At 40.1% G+C, this 16,535-nt stretch overlaps 4 protein-coding genes across 6 annotated transcripts; all 4 read right to left on the bottom strand.

Moving 5' to 3' along the window:
* Positions 1–2,339: 2,339 nt before the first annotated feature.
* On the bottom strand, positions 2,340–4,436 carry LOC137874838 (carcinoembryonic antigen-related cell adhesion molecule 1-like). Its single transcript, XM_068713807.1, has 5 exons — positions 4,420–4,436; positions 3,916–4,277; positions 2,922–3,053; positions 2,780–2,811; positions 2,340–2,677 (listed from the first exon to the last, which is right to left on the bottom strand). Exons 1-5 carry the CDS (start codon positions 4,434–4,436, stop codon positions 2,501–2,503), a joined length of 720 nt encoding a protein of 239 aa, XP_068569908.1. The 3' UTR covers positions 2,340–2,500.
* Positions 4,437–5,660: 1,224 nt separating this feature from the next.
* Positions 5,661–7,550, bottom strand: LOC137874698 (uncharacterized). Its single transcript, XM_068713578.1, has 5 exons — positions 7,491–7,550; positions 6,656–7,360; positions 6,302–6,427; positions 6,171–6,214; positions 5,661–6,052 (listed from the first exon to the last, which is right to left on the bottom strand). Exons 1-5 carry the CDS (start codon positions 7,543–7,545, stop codon positions 5,933–5,935), a joined length of 1,050 nt encoding a protein of 349 aa, XP_068569679.1. The 5' UTR covers positions 7,546–7,550; the 3' UTR covers positions 5,661–5,932.
* Positions 7,551–8,865: 1,315 nt separating this feature from the next.
* On the bottom strand, positions 8,866–10,762 carry LOC137874936 (uncharacterized). Of its 3 annotated transcripts, none has more exons than XM_068713910.1 (5): positions 10,673–10,762; positions 9,862–10,569; positions 9,655–9,780; positions 9,531–9,574; positions 8,866–9,399 (listed from the first exon to the last, which is right to left on the bottom strand). In XM_068713910.1, exons 1-5 carry the CDS (start codon positions 10,746–10,748, stop codon positions 9,280–9,282), a joined length of 1,074 nt encoding a protein of 357 aa, XP_068570011.1. In that variant the 5' UTR covers positions 10,749–10,762; the 3' UTR covers positions 8,866–9,279. The 3 variants fall into 3 exon arrangements, with proteins under 3 accessions (XP_068570011.1, XP_068570012.1, XP_068570013.1); XM_068713911.1 differs by having other exon boundaries at positions 10,685–10,762; XM_068713912.1 differs by lacking the exons at positions 8,866–9,399; positions 9,531–9,574 and having other exon boundaries at positions 9,647–9,780.
* A 1,472-nt stretch (positions 10,763–12,234) lies between these two features.
* On the bottom strand, positions 12,235–14,027 carry LOC137874933 (uncharacterized). The gene is made up of 5 exons (XM_068713909.1): positions 13,959–14,027; positions 13,113–13,820; positions 12,872–12,997; positions 12,743–12,786; positions 12,235–12,656 (listed from the first exon to the last, which is right to left on the bottom strand). Exons 1-5 carry the CDS (start codon positions 14,011–14,013, stop codon positions 12,537–12,539), a joined length of 1,053 nt encoding a protein of 350 aa, XP_068570010.1. The 5' UTR covers positions 14,014–14,027; the 3' UTR covers positions 12,235–12,536.
* Between the last annotated feature and the right edge of the window lie 2,508 nt (positions 14,028–16,535).

The following is a 16,535-nucleotide window of genomic DNA, read 5'->3' as shown; positions in this document are numbered from 1 at the left end:
ATACTCTGATGGGGGGCGGTTCATTCTAAGGAACCTGCATGTGGAAGTGGAGCCAAATCTGAATGGCTTGTTGAATCACATGTTTTGTGATCTAGACGGCCCACAAAGAACTGACTGGACGTATTATTTCATACTCCAGATACCCACATATATTTGAACAAGCACTGAACAAGAGAGTTTTTCATGATGTGTCGTCTTTCAGCTGCTGTTTGACTCCAGCGTTTAGACAGGCAGCAGGTCTTTTACTGTAAACTGGCCAACAGCTTTGTAGCATCTTTCATTCCATATCATAGTTTTCAGCTGAAATACCATTATTAAAACAACATGATATACCGCCGCTGCATCATCACAGACGCATGGTCACATTTTCCCCCCACATCATCCGATTGAAAATATAACTATGTATATAAATACACAAGTAATTAAATGCTAGTATGTAAAGATGCAAAGTGTATCTCTGTATGTTCTTCCCTCCTCACAGAGAAGACTGTGTTTGATCGGCCATTCAGATTGGATGTCCTATTTTGGCAATGTGTGCAAAATACTCACCACAGTTGTCACTGCGTAGCATTGATTATTTGCTACTTGCCTCATGAGCATGTAGGCAAACGACTTGAAAAGAATTATTTTCAAGATAACAAACATTCAAGAACATTTACCACTTTCAAATGTTGGTGCTTTGGCGTTCTGCTGTTTGATCCACAGTTAAGGACATGAATTTTTTCGTGTTTCAGCAACACATGCAGCCGACAAATCTGGCAAATGAAAAATACAATCTGACTAAAGCAATACACAGAACTAAATGTGTGCATAATGAGTGATCAATAATAAACTGGATCTCGGAACCCTTGGCTATTTGTTTGAAGACGGATAGGCCTCTGGTGGCAAGGGGATATATTTCTGGGGTTCCGGTGTAGCCAGAGGATATCTGGGTCAAGACTTCATTTTCTGTGGTCTGCTCGTTGTTTCCACTCCGATTAGCAACTTGAGATGCAACTCTTGAGTTTGAGTTGAGATGTGACATATACGACCGGATTGTTTCACAAGTAGCAAGCTTTCAAGTTAATTTTAAACAAATACAAATTGTTGGATGAGTTGATGGGTTACCAGATTGCATTTCAGCCAATTCAATCCTCCTCTTATTGCTCTCAACATGGAGTGTTTACCTAAATTCAACCAAAACCTGCTCTTTTGTGATTGGTCAATACTACAAACAGAAACCAGAATGCTTCCGATATCATAATCTTGCCCAGCTGCATACAGACTGTGCAGATTCTGTTTATAGAGATTATGAACTGGCAAATGCATAAAGGCGCATGACGTTCATCCCAAGATGTTTGCAGTGGTTTCCTCTGGGATTTAAAATCACACGGATGCTGACTGGTTGATGGATGAGTAGTTTATGGCTCATACAACACTGTCTGAAACCACTACATTATGATACCCCCCACTGCATTATTGCAGTTTGTTCAGTGAGATTGACCCTCATTTTACAGAGCTGCCCCCATAAAATGACTTCTCTTTGTTCTTGGTTTCTGACTGGGCCAGTCTTCCTGTGCTCAAGCGAGGACTGAAGTTTCCACCAGCGGAAACCAGTTCACAGCCGTTCACACTTTATTGACCACAGCAGTCAGAACAGGAGAATGCAGAGAGCTAGCTAGTTTGAAGGTTTCCCCCCCCCCCCCCTCTTAAATTTCTTGCTAGAAGAAGTTATAAATAGACCAGAGGGGATTTTTGAGCATGTTCTGCTTATGTCTGCATCCAATGCTGTATATTGTGATTTTTTTTATTTGAACGTCTTTACACTAAAGAAATAGAAAATATATAGTGCCCTCACTCCATACTGGACTGGTGACAGACGGTTTAGAGGATACCGATCTTTCTTCTGTATTTCACTGACCCTCTATTACTTTTACAACTACTTTAGATGACTTGACCCAGCAGACGCCTTAATACAGCAGTCAAGACTCCTGACAAGCCAGTACACTGATGTTTCTACACTGGCTGAAACTTATAGCCCACCAGCTGATGACTGGACCTACCTCTTAGATCAAATGGGCCCATGTCCAGCCTCCCGTAACCTAGCCAACTCTGGCAGCCTTATGAGGGCCTCATTTCACTCCTGGCCAGAACCGGACTACAGCTGCCTCCAACACCCGGTGGTCGCTTGACTTGTAATCTTGCCAAATAGTTTACCCATTGATGTCAAAGAAAAGCAGGTCAAAGAGAACTGAGACGAATCAAATGCGTAAATTCAAAATAACATCACTTTTTCACGTTGGACAACTTCAGTAAAGCCTTTCAGTTATTTGTACAGAGGAAGCAGCCCCACCAATACATGTATGAAAGCACTTTATTATTTCCATGTGAAGATAGTATGTACAATAGTCCACTGACTGGCCTTACATTGCAGACATGAGGAAGTGCTAAGCTGACTTGTTCATATTTGTTTATGTACCGTTCAGCAGATATGCATTTGATAGCAGCAGTTCCTACTCCTTCAGTCTTCAATGTCCCTGGTTTGTCTGCATTGAAGAGATGAAACTTTTCGGTTCCTTTGACAGTGTCTGATGTCAGAATAAATTACAGAGTCTCCACTGTATTTCACTGTAGCTTGAGTGGGGGGGAAGCTTCTGGGGGCCAAACACACAGGTGCATAGATAAGTGCATCACCCGTCTGCGAGAAATGGGATTCAAATGATTACGGCTTGTTCTGAAAGATGGCCAGAGGATATCAAACATTAAAAATGACGCTGTAGGTGCTGAGATGAACTCTTACCTGGTGGCCTTCAGAAGACCCATCAGTTGCCTCTGAAGAAACAAAGAGATAACTACAGTCAACTCCAGTTACAGCAACATGTAACAGAATTTGGATCTGACTCTGCTGCAGACATACAGCCGATCAACATGGGTTTAAATACCTGAGGAATATTTTCTCCGACTCTTGCATAGTGTCCATATAAGGATGAGTGTCACGATCCCCAGAATGATGTTTGACAGCATCAGAGCAATAACTGCTGGACTCAGCTCAGCTGGTTTGGTGACAGCATTGTCTGGAGAGGAAATTAAACCAACAGTGATTGATATCATTTTACAAATAACTAGCTGTGCAAGCAGAGTTAACGTATTGTATCTAGCCATGCAAATATTTGATTTGGGATATCTGTCACCACCCAATACAGCAGCTTCTCATAAGATTAGACTCCATTCTCTCATCTCAAGTTGCTCATTAGGCTGTAAACAATGACCTGCATGCAGAAGGAAGTTGTTATCCAACATGTTCTGGCTCCAAAGGAACCCCAGAAATATTGGCCGTTGCCATTGGAGGCTAAATCGTTGTCAGATCGATAGCTGAAGAGTTCGGAGCTCGCTAACCTCAAAAACAATAACCTTGACCCAGTTAAATGATTCAGTTCCTTAACTTTAACAAACAGTTTTTATGGCCTAATCCTCACCCTAATTTAATCATTTTATATTTGCCATAACCACAATCTGTCACTAAACTTAACAATACTAACCATGCATGAGTGGTGCAGAATGCAAAAACATTGACTTTCGGGCTACAAATAACAATTCTTATTTTAGTTTTTTTTTATGAATCTGCTGATTGTTTTTTAATGATTCAGTCTATAAAACGTCAGAAAACAGGGACAAATGTTTTGAATCTTTGATTGAAATATGACTTTGACCAATAAATCCATTATTGAAATAGTTGCAGATTGTTTTCGTTGATTGACTTCAGTAACATCAACTAATCCTTTCAGCTCTAGCTGGCTTTGGACTTAATCTGGGCTTTCATAGCACTTTTTGATACTAAGCTAAAGATTATCTGTGTTTATGATTCCTGTTATTTGCTATGAATTGGAAGTACTATGGACTAAAACTGTACGTGTAAAGGGACAGTTTCTGTCTTACTGTGAATATTAATCCTGGTCCCATTTCCAAACAGTGTCTGTCCACATGAAGTCACAAAACAGAAGTAGGTTCCAGCGTCATCGGAGCTAAGGTTCCTCATGAGATGGCTGTACAGGCAGGTAGTCCCTTCACTCTGACAGGTCTTCTCTCCAGAGGAGTAAATCATTTTTGGAGCAGAGTGATGAGTTTTCAGCCATGTGACACTAGTGTGTTCTGCTGCACAGCGGCCGGTTTGAACGGAACAGCTGAGAGATACAGAGTCTCCTGGCTGGACTGATTTAGACTCTGGCTGATGGACGCCAGAGTCACTCATCACGTCAGATGACAATGATGACGTCACCTCATGGCATGCCAGAAAGTAACTTTATATATAGTAAGCCTCAAAGGCAGAAAGTTTTGCTTTTCAATCATCTGCATTCATTACCACTGCACAAAATTCAGTTCTTGAAGCAACTGGTAGTATTTCTTCATAACAGTTTACATTATGTCCAAAATTATTCTTACATCAGAATCATTTCCATGTTTACCACTCAAAAACTGTGTGTGTGTGTGTGTGTGTGTGTGTGTGTGTGTGTGTGTGTGTGTGTGTGTGTGTGTGTGTGTGTGTGTGTGTGTTTTGAACACATTCGCCCACAACGGCATTATATTTTGATTCAAGTATTGCAAAATAGCTTGATCAGTGGACAGAAATACGTGTCATTTTTTTTTCCATCTAAGCCCCGCCCACTTCAAACCCCTGAGAAGAGAACAGACAGAAAACTCTCATGTGAAATAACTGAAACTGTTGTAACTTTGTCACAGTTTGTCTAGGATTCGACTACTCATAGCAGCAAACTGATTAACAAAAGGGCCTTCAAATGCTGAAGCCAATGTTTCCACGTAAACATTCAGTTTATCTTAAAGACAATGCATGTTGACTCTGAAAACTTCAGATTGTAGGAATCAGTCCAGTTTTTTCCTATTTTGTGGTAAATGTCTTGACAACAAGTTCTCTCAAACACTCTAGACACCCATCCAGCATCAGTTTTGGACTTGTCAGGGACGACGTGTCAGGTTCTGCTCATTACATGCATCCCATGTCTTTTAAAAATAAACTTCCGAAGTAGGTTTATTCAGTCTTAGGTTTACTTACGCAAAAAAACTACTTAGTTGGTTTTGGGAAAAGATTGTGGTTTGGATTATAATAAGTACCTTTGTTATGTAAAATAACTATGGTTGCTATGTAAAGGGTGTCAGTAAAGTACAGTAGTTAGGTAACAAAACTATGGTAAAATAAGTCAATGTTGACTTGGTTTAACACAGGACATGAACAGCAGTCTCCTGGGCGACAGTCCCGTGTTTCCTTGACCCATCCAACCTCATCTCCCTCACACCATACACACACTTTCTTGCTTTTTATAAAACGTCAGTTGCTCTGAGCATCTAATAATGACGCTGTGGTTGCGACTCACACTGCGGTGATACGGGGTATCAGACGACAAGAGACACTGACCAAGCGTCGGTATTTGACACGTTGGGCGTGAGAACAGGATGGTCTTGAAGATTTCTTGGCCAATGAGACGACGTTAAGGCTTTAACTTGCCTTGACTCATCGTTCTGACTCAGGTCATATTTCTGCTTTTAGTCCTGTAACTGTCCTCTCTCCGTCATACCTTCTCTCTGTCTTTTCCTTTCTGTTTCCACTTTTCATTTATGAAACAGCGTGAATTCATACATTTCTCTCTTTCATACAAGTATGAACATGATGCAAATGTTGTAAATTTATTTTGCTATCTGATTTGCTCAAACATGACTTTGTTGGAGAACTGAACATTATAAACTTTTTCCTGTTCAATACATTTAATTCAGTCCAAGCCAAAGCAAAATAAAGCCCTAAAGTAACAGTTTGAATCAACACATCTCTTAGGAAAGGAGTAACACTGGCTGCTTCAAGTCATAGTCACAAGAAAGACATAATGATAAGACGACCTCAGTGTCTCATGGGCTTGCTTGGAAACACTTAGAAGCATGTACACTTCTACTGCTTTATACTTGAGTACGTGCATTCAGTCTCTGCGGTGTTCCTTTGTCTTCTAGATCTGTTGACCCTGTGTTCCCTCACAACCGCGTAATGGATGTTTTCTTCATTTCGTTCACCCTGGTAACAAAATATAAACCACAATATTGTACTTGAGAGACATATAACAACTGTGTCCAGAAACATTGCTGTGCCTGAATGTTTGAATGGTAAAACAGTTAATCTGCACAACAAATACCTCTGCATTTGTTGTGGTGGGAGCTGAACATCTTGCATGAGACTCTGAAAAAGAATGAAAAGTGCCCCGCACTATAAAACCAGGTTGAGTGAGCACACACTGTCAGCCACAAAGAATAGTAGTTACAGTACCTGTACATTCACAGCGGTTTCTCTTGTTCATCATGCACAGTAAGAAAACCAGTACGACACTCAGGATGATAGTGAATGCTAAAGCTCCACTCAAGAAATACACCAAGACAAGAGAGTCCTCCTCATCTGTAGAGAGACAGACACCAGGAGACATTACAGAGCTTAAGTCTTAAGGGGAGATTCAACAGGTGAACAGGGTAAAAAGTTAACTAATAGATATCAACATGAATCTTCCCCAGCTGATTGATCCCAATAAGACAATATATATTTTTACATATATTCTATATTGCCTGTGGAAGTATCATACCGACTATATGAATATGAATAAATAACAAAACCTCTAAAGTCACTCACCCTCAAAGTCCAGCTTGGTCCCGTCTCCAAACAGTATGTGTCCACACGAGGCAACAGCACAGTAGTAGGTCCCAGCATGAGACAGATTCAGGCTCTTCATCGGCAGGTTGTAGACACAGGTGTGTGTTTGTGTGTCTGGTTTCCTCTCACACTGATCAGTCCTGCCTCCATACGTATAAATGAGTAATGGATGAGATTCTTCAGAGTCTTTGAACCAGTAAACACTGTGTTGTCCATCACAGGTCCCAGTTTGAACTGTACAGTTCAGAGTCACAGAGCCTCCTGGCTGGATGGTCTCAGATGGTGACTGATGGACCAAAGTTGGGACGTTCAAACCTGAACCTTTTACAATGACAGTAGCACCCTCCATGAACTCCACGTCGACTGTAGTGCTACTTGCGCAGTAGTAAGTAGCTGAGTCGGAAATTTGCAGATCTGTTATCCTCAAGTGATTTTTACCGACTGCAGTGTCCAATGTGAAGCGTGGATTCTTGAATTCAGCATGAAAAGCTGCTTTTTTGTCGTACTTGTAGAAGCTAGAGATGTGCCGTGGTTTCTGTCCAAGAATCTGTTTATACCAGTAAAGCTTTGTTGCTAAAATGCCTTCATAGAAACATTGCAACGTTAAGTTTTCCCCAGTTTGAACTGATAGAAAACTCTTCTCTTGATGAACAGATGAGGAGAAACTCAGATCGGTCGTCTGAACTGTAGTGATAGGAGAGACGAAGCAAATACACTTCATGATAACATGAATCAACGCATCAGAAGCAATGCCATGAGGAGTGGCCACACACTTTAAAAGATTCAAACTGCAATCACGAAAAACACAACTCACCCATTTTCCCCAAAAACAAACATGTCAGAAAGAAGACGCACTTTGGAGATGTCATCGTGTTCAAATTCTTGTGTTGAATGAAGAGAATCTAGATCCCTTCTACACGTTTCACTCACAAGACTGTTGATTGGCCAACAAAAAGTGACACTACATCCTATATAGGAAACTTGATCACATGTTCACTGCCACCTCTAGAGTCAAATTAGTGTTTTGAGCAACAGGTTCACATATTTTGAAATAAATGAGGAACATAACGGTTTAAATCACTGGAAAATAACTTATTTGTATCAAATACAAACACATCTGTGACGTGACAGTGCAGTTATAATCACTGTGTTTAATAGAAAGGTAACTAAACAGTATTTTTAGCAGTTCCATCCAAGCATCCATACTTGATACTATACTGATATATTCAGCTTTCTTTTCAAGCAGCAGTAGGGAGACATAACACTGTACTGTGTGCTACTCTTTGTTTTATATTAATCATAATAAAAAATGTTTTAATCTAGTGCTGCACGAATAATTTAAATAAAATGACAATCAGGACTAATCCTGTATGAAAAAAGCAAAATTCAATAAAACTTCCTCAATTTTGCAAAATACGTGTTTTTTTCCTTTGTCGAAAAAGAGTTGATGGGCAAATAGCATGTGGAAACGCCTTTTTTCCAAAACCATTCTGACGTTATGAACATTAACTCACATGACTGATCAGCTGTTTCTTCTGTCAGCATCTTTATGGATGTATATTTATATGTCTTTGTCACCAAACAACATGAAACATGACCAACACTAGCCGACATGAAGGACAATTCAAACTTGAGAAATCAAAACTAATTAATGAGGACCTCTCTTAATTTTTGCCAAGTTGACAAAACTACACAGCCTAGTTTTGCACCATTTTAAAAGTGATTTTAAAATTGGCTTGACAGTTGAATGAGAACAGGGCTGTTGTGAGGCCACAGCAGATCTATGGTCAAGGTGAACTATGGGATCATAGGACTCTGACAGTAACACAGTCTGATCCTTCAGACTGTGTTTCCCTCGAGGATCACGCAGGAACCAAAGCAGGCTCTTTTCACCTGCTGGGGTTTGGATGTGGAGAAATGGGTTTTCATGATAATGATTTTATGCCGCCTTGCTGCAAAGAGAATGTCCTCTTGTGGGACAGAAAAGACAACTTCACTGAGCCTGTATTACTCCCAGTTCTTAACTTAAGATCATAAAGTACAGCATCATGCTTTTAGGTCAATAAAAGAAACACCTTCTGGTGACGGAACAATTGAGTTTCACATCTTGTTGGTTTGGGTGAGGTCAACCACATTCTCTGCTATGTTTGAAGAAGCCCCTTAATTAAACATGCGCACACACATTGTTTCAAGCTATTCAAATAAGTTTATTTTTTATCACTGATGACATGAATTTCACATACAAAAACCACCATGTGATTTGGTTATAGAAAACAACAATGAGGATGAACACCAAAAGTATGAGATGATCTTCAAGCTAGAAGCATTTGAGTGACTTTTACAGGGTCGGTGAATCTGAGCTAAATATGCTGATTAAGACAAGAAAAAAATGAACAAGATACATGGTTTAAAGATAACCTGGTTCAGACCACACAGACAACAAATGAGTATCCTAAATATGCACATTAGCGAAGGACAGAAATATTTAATATTGGCTGCAAACTACGAAGACGATACAAAATCCTATTTCCAAAATGAAATATAAATCTCCATTACACTTTAAAACGGTCTTGCTCAAAAGTACAAATGTAATATGTCCAGTTCTACTGCTTCACGCTGTAGTACACACATTCACTCCAGGTCTGATCCCTCTGTCTTCTTGATCCGTTGTGCAGGTGGACACTTAAAGCCGCATAGTACAGGATTTCTGCGTTTTGGCAACCCTGGTAACAAACCACATATAATTTGATCATTAGTAGATTAAACAATGTCCAGGAAACAATGCATTGTCAATTTAAAAAAAAATGCATCTGAATGGTAATTCAGTAGTTAATTTAATTTAATTTATATTCACCTTTGCATTTGCTGTGGAGGGAGCTGGGAATCTTGCGTTAGACTCTGTAAAACAGAAAAAGCTTTTTCAGTCAAAAGCCAAATTCAGTGAACACAAGCTGCCAGATACAAACAGCACTAGTTACCTATGCTTTGGCAGCTGTTTGTCTTGTTCATCATGCACACTGATAGAGCCAGTAAAACACTCAGGATGGTGGTGAACGTCAAAGCTCCACTCAAGAGATACACCGAGACAAGAGAGTCCAGCTCACCTGCAGAGAGACAGACAGCAGAAACATGTCGCTTTTAAGCACCAATGAGACGCAACAACCTCGGCTAAACAAGTCACTCACCCTCAAAGTCCAGCTTGGTCCCGTCTCCAAACAGTATGTGTCCACACGAGGCAACAGCACAGTAGTAGGTCCCAGCATGAGACGGATTCAGGCTCTTCATCGGCAGGTTGTAGACACAGGTGTGTGTTTGTGTGTCTGGTTTCCTCTCACACTGATCATTCCTGCCTCCATCAGTGTAAATGAGTCCTGGATGAGATTCTTCAGAGTCTTTGAACCAGTAAACACTGTGTTGTCCATCACAGGTCCCAGTTTGAACTGTACAGTTCAGAGTCATAGAGTCTCCTGCCTGGATGGTCTCAGATGGTGACTGATGGACCAAAGCTGGGACGTTGAAACCTGAATCCTGTACACTGACAGTAATGCTCACTGAAATGTCCATTGTGTATAGATAGCAACTTATGCAGAAGTAAGTAGCTGCGTCTGAAATGTGCAAGTCTGCGATCGATAGGTGATTGGTACCATTTTCAGTATTTAATGTGAAGCGCGAGTTGTTCTTGAATTCACCGTAGAAATATTTCTTTTTATCATACATATAGAAGGTAGAGATTACCTTTGGTTTTTCTCCCAGCCTTTGCTTGTACCAGTAAAGCCTTGCAGCAACAATGCCTTTATAGAGACACTGCAACGTCAAGTCCTCCCTGGTTTTAGCCGACACAAAACCAATCTCTTGTTGAACGGATGAGGAGAAATTCAGATTGGTCGTCTGAGCTGGATTAAAATAAAGAGATGAAGCAAATGTAGATTTAAAAATTTGTGGCAGAATTCAGCGTAATTATAATATGAGAAACATTTGTTTGAGAAGTGACCTTACATTTGAACTCACCCATTTCCCCCAAGAACAGACATGTGAGATAGAGAGCCAACGCTGGAGATGTCATCATGTTCATTTTGCTGTGAGAAATGAAAAGACCGTCGACCCTTTCTCCACTCTTTGGAGACCAGACTGAATTTGATTGGCCAACCAGAGGTGACACTGAACTCTATGTCCTACTTAAGGAAACGCCACAGATGCAAAACCACATATAATGTGTGACATTGAAGATTTGATGTTTTGAGCGCTATAATCGGTCATTCAATTCCATTAATTACACTGGACTGGCAGCAGAAGTCCAATAGAATCAGCTCTATTTACATTAATAACTTCCCCTGGGCATAAAGTTGGACATGCTTTTAGTTTTTAAACAGCAGGCTTTTTGTCTTACAGACTCAACATCACCATATACAGTTGACCTAATTAGGATTGTGCTGTTTTTGAGAAAAGTTAAATCAATTGTATTTATATAACCGAATGTCAGATTTAAAACATTTGCTTCAAGTGGCTAAAATGATGTTTTTCTTCAGAGATACTCTTATGTAAGTGCTACCACCCTTACTTCCTGCTGGAAACCACAACATGCACCAAACACCCAAAGAGATACAATACAAAAAGAATGGCAGGTAAAAAAGAGAGCAATGCATACTTCACTTCTTTTCTACGTATGTTCATAGACTATAGGGACACAACATTTAAGCAGACAGTAACTATTGTATCTCAATAAGGCTTCGCAGGCTAAAGCAGCAGAAGCAGTCTTCGTCAGTATCAGCCTGAGCGCTGCCGTGCGCTCAGACGCAGCTCAGTCCGTAGCACAGTCAGTGGAGTTGTGTGAAACTATACCTTTTGGTCGGACTTGTTAGGAATTAGCCTGTGTGTGCTCATGACAGAGGAAGTGAAGAGACAGTCAAAACTGCAGTTTCTAGGCCTCCTGCTGATGATTTTCACAGAGAATCGTTCACAAGTTGAAAACATATTTAGCGCTCTGCTATTGCTACGTTCTTATGTCAGTGCTGAGATTAATAAATGTCTTCTTTGATTTTGGTCTTTATTGGACAGATGTCAGTTTAGAGGCAGACTAGAAATGGGGGGGTGAGAGAATGGATCAGGAAATGCTACCAAGAAGCCAAATGGTTACATAACTTGCGTTATGAAAAGGTTTTAAGTTATTTTGCAGGCAGCTGGATTCTCACGAGATCAAGCTAGAATCATCTGGTTTACGGTACACAGAATGTGACAGGTCTGACACATGTTTTTTGCTATAATGGTTGAACTAGGAAAGACACACTCTTATAAGGGTGTGGTAGTAAAGCCTGATCCCTTCACACAGCTCTGTAACTTAAACAATCCAACAAGAGACCCAACTAAGACCCGATCAATGCATACAAACGAGCAAGCCAGCAGTGAAAGATAATTCTGGTCTGAGCGTGCTCCTGATCCACTTTACTTTCCCAGAACAATTTATTTTTACCACTTACCCCCTCGATAATGAATTAACCAGATGGATTGCTACCAGTGAGTGAACACACATGCGCATAATATATTGTCCCAAGATCAAAGTGTCACGTACACATATTAGCTTTATTTGATCACTCATAACATACAGTGGACATACAAAATCACATACTTCCAAATTGCTTGCAATACTTACCGCCTAACTACATAAAGGGCACACTTCCTGCATCGGTACCGAATGTTGGCATCGGTTGTAAATTGTGAAGCGTAAATATGAACATAATTATAAGTAATACTTTTGATTGTAGACAACAAGGAATATATTTAAATATATCTCAAAATATACTTCTATATCTACATCACATTTAAAATAGGACTAAATCCAGGTTTTGTTATAACATGTCCGGTTCTACTGCTTTACGCTGGCGTACACACATTCATCTTTGGTGTTGTTCCTTTGTCTCCTTGTTCCCATGGGCAGGTTGACACTCAGAGCAGCATAATGGGGGCTGTCCGCATTTCGGTAACCCTGGTAACAAAATATGAAGACGTGGATTAGGTTATCAAAATGAAAAACAATATCCACAAAAATAAAAAATATTAGACAAAGTTCACCTCTGTATTTGCAGTGGAGGGAGCTGATGATCTTGCGTGAGACTCTGGTCGAGAAACACAGAAATACTCCTTAATTCAAAAGTTATATTTAGTAAATACAAGCTACCAGATACAAACAGAACAACTCACCTGAACATTGACAGATGTTTTTCTTGTTCACCTTGTAGACCAAAAAACCCAGTAAAACAACCAGGATGGTGGTGAATACCAAAGTTCCACTTAAGCAATACACCGGGACAAGAGAGACCAGCTCATCTGCAGAGTCAGACACCAGAAATGGAGCTTTCAGCTTTTTATCTCTGTCTTCATGTTAAGTTTGATAAAACAAAAACAAAAAACGATTCATCTGATGAGCTGGAGTGTTACTAACCCTTAAAGTCCAGCTTGGTCCCGTCTCCAAACAGTATGTGTCCACACGAGGCAACAGCACAGTAGTAGGTCCCAGCATGAGACGGATTCAGGCTCTTCATCGGCAGGTTGTAAACACAGGTGTGTGTTTGTGTGTCTGGTTTCCTCTCACACTGATCATTCCTGCCTCCATCAGTGTAAATGAGTCCTGGATGAGATTCTTCAGAGTCTTTGAACCAGTAAACACTGTGTTGTCCATCACAGGTCCCAGTGTGAACTGTACAGTTCAGAGTCACAGAGCCTTCTGGCTGGATGGTCTCAGATGGTGACTGACGGACAGAAGTTGGGATTTTCAAACCTGAATCTTTTACACTGACAACAGTGCCCTCAGCAAAGGTCAACACAAATGTAGTGCTTGTTGCACAGTAGTAAGTTGCTGAGTCCGAAATTTGCAAATCAAAAATTGTCAAGTCATTTTTACCGTTTCCAGTATCCAGCTTGAAGCGTGAATTGTTCTTGAATTCATGATAAAAAGTGGATTCTGTATTATACATATAGGCGGTGGAGATCAGCTTTAGTTTCTGTCCCAGCGTTTGCTTATACCAGTAAAGCCATACTGGATCATCACTCTTATAGATGCATCGCAAAGTCATTTTGTCTCCAACATTAACTGATACAAAACCACTCTCTTGATGCACAGATGAAGACAATTTCAGATCAGTCGCATGAGCTGAAGTGAAATGAGAGACAAAGTAAATACACAATTATTTCTTATACATTATATATATATAATATGTGTTTATATATATATATATATATAAAGATAAGCATTTCCATGAAAAGTTAGAAACACAAAAACACAACTCACCCATTTTCCACAACAACAACCATGTCACATAGGAGGCAAACCTTGGAGATGTCATTGTGTTCAAATTCCTGTGTTGAATGAAGAGAATCTAATACTTTCTCCACTCTTTAGAGACAAGACTGTGTTTGATTGGCCAACCTGATGTGACACCGTGCTGTACGTCCTACTTAGGAAACCTGATCACACGCTCACTTCCATCTATAGAGTCAAGTTTGGTTCATGAAAAGATTCACTAGGTGAGAGAGGAACATGTAGAAATCAATGGCTCTGTATCTTGGTATTACATATAAAATAATGGGAAAATAGATCACAGGTAAAGTAGTGTACACTAGCAATGACTTACAGTGGAGTCTGATTAAGCTCAACATTTTCATCATTAACTGATAGACACGTATAGGTTTGATAATCTACCTGTAAACCCCCCCCCCCCATCCCCAAAACATCAGCAATAGTAATGTTGAGCATTTGTAAAATGAAGAATATCTATGAGCCGAGTAGATGTATCATCTTGGATTGCTGACTCAGAGTCGACTCTGAATATCTTGGTTTTGAAGAATTTTGCTGAGCTGAAGTTTAACAGACTTAAAATCACGCATATGACCTCACATTGTATTCTTTTAATTATTATCATTGGCAAAAGTAATAAAGGTCATTTTTATATGTCAGCTTCTGATATTCTGATGTTTCAAAAATTCCCTGTGCAACTTGTGTATTCTATCCATTGTCCATGTTGTTGTAAGTAGTACTCTAAATAGTATTTAAACTAAGAAATCTTCTTCTTCTCCTTTTCAGAATTACCATCAGTAGTTTTATTAGCTTTAGTATTAGTTGTATTGCTAATCGGTTTTGACTTCTAAGCCCTCCTCTGTTCTTGGATATTTTAGTGGTCTACGGCTCAAGGAGCATGCATGTGGCAGTGCAACCACGTCGACATCCTGCTGAAAACCACAGCTGCTGCACTGACAGAGATACGAAGATAAAGCATGGGGGTGAAGGTTAAACGGTCTAAACATAATGCTTTATTTATTTTCGGCAGTTTTCTAACAATACAGTCACAACCGAGTCAAGTCAGGGCCGACATCTTGTTCGTCCTCTACCAACCAGAGGTGTAGTGGTGTGAATACGCAGGTGATACAGTGAATAACCACCTCTGGGTGGGGGGCTGCTTTTTAGAGCGACACATGGAGGCGCTTGAATGGATGTTTGTCATTTTGGGGCTTAAATGCTTGATGCTGTTGATTTTTTTGGGAGGACAGTTTCCTTTCTTTTGGAGCTCTGTGTTAAGGAGAAACTTGGGGAACAATTCTCCCTACCCTTGTTCCATAACCCACAAGGTCTCGTTCCCAATTTATCAAATACCAACAATTGTCAGCGGCCCACAGCGACCTTTGTCCAGGAGACCACTGATGGTGTCTTGTGCGAAACTAATAGTAAAAGTGAACATTCCGTCACATGAGTCGTTAGTGTCGTTATTCATGTGACTCACAGGAGCTGCTCGTCACGTGACTCGTTCGTCAGTCAAGTTAACATAAACCTAACTTCCTGTGAAGACAGAAGTTTTCTTTTCAAAAGACAGTGTGCATGTAACAAGTAGAAACAGACACGCCATCCCTACCATGTCTCAAACTGACGCTAGAGCGGTACCTTGAGTGTCATAGTTGTCATAATGGTGAATACTCCAGTGCCCTTTTAAAACAATCAAGTAATAAATAGGAATGTGTTTGAAGTCAGACCATGAAGATGCTTAAAGATGCTGGCAGAGGCCAACTCTTCAAATAGTATGTGAAACTTAAGCCAGGAAGGTAGACGGGCTTCATTGTAACCTAAACAGAGTCATTGTGAACCACTTGATCCTCATGCCATTTGTAAATATAAACACACATACTTCCGACAATGAATTCATATATATTCATCTTTTATTTATTGGCATTTGCCTCCTTTACGCTCACAATAGTATCCACCGCATTGCTTGCAAAGTAGTAAGTAGTTAAAAATGTCTGCTCAGAGTACAAACACCTCTACATCCTGCTGAAAACCACAAATGTCGTTGCAGTGAAAGTATGGGGATGAAGTAACGTGAACAATTCTGTTTTCAAAGCAGAAACAGAGACAAAGTATAGTGACTGAATTTACAATTCTATTTTAAACAAGGCTTTACCCAACTTAGGCACAGAGAGCAAAGCCTGATTACTTTAGCATTTTCTTGTACATTATTATTCCCTCATTATACTCCACTAAGACCTGATCAACTGGCATATTTTGTAACACTTCAACGATAAAATGCTGGAACTGCACGTTCTGCTGCTGTGCAGTCACTGCAACCTGCTGTTTATACAATGTGACGCTTATTTGTTTTCTACTTAATACATTTTTACAGATTTTCCACATTTTTTTTTTTTCATTTTTTTTTTCACTCAATCGCTCAATCCCTGTTCACTGCAGTTCTTGTCACTTTTAACTCTTTTAACTCTAACTGTTTACGAGGGAGAGGACGGCCATCCTCTGACTCTCACCAGCCGCTTCTTTTGACCTGCAATCAAGGAGCTAGTGCACTAATAAGGACTCGATCCCTCACTG

The sequence above is a fragment of the Cebidichthys violaceus genome, unplaced genomic scaffold (genome assembly GCF_023349555.1).
Source record: "Cebidichthys violaceus isolate CVI_PGR_0920_01 unplaced genomic scaffold, fCebVio1.0.p SCAF_19, whole genome shotgun sequence".
NCBI lineage: Eukaryota > Metazoa > Chordata > Actinopteri > Perciformes > Stichaeidae > Cebidichthys > Cebidichthys violaceus.
The sequence above is the reverse complement of the archived record's forward strand: the minus strand, read 5'-3'. Positions and strand labels throughout refer to the sequence as shown.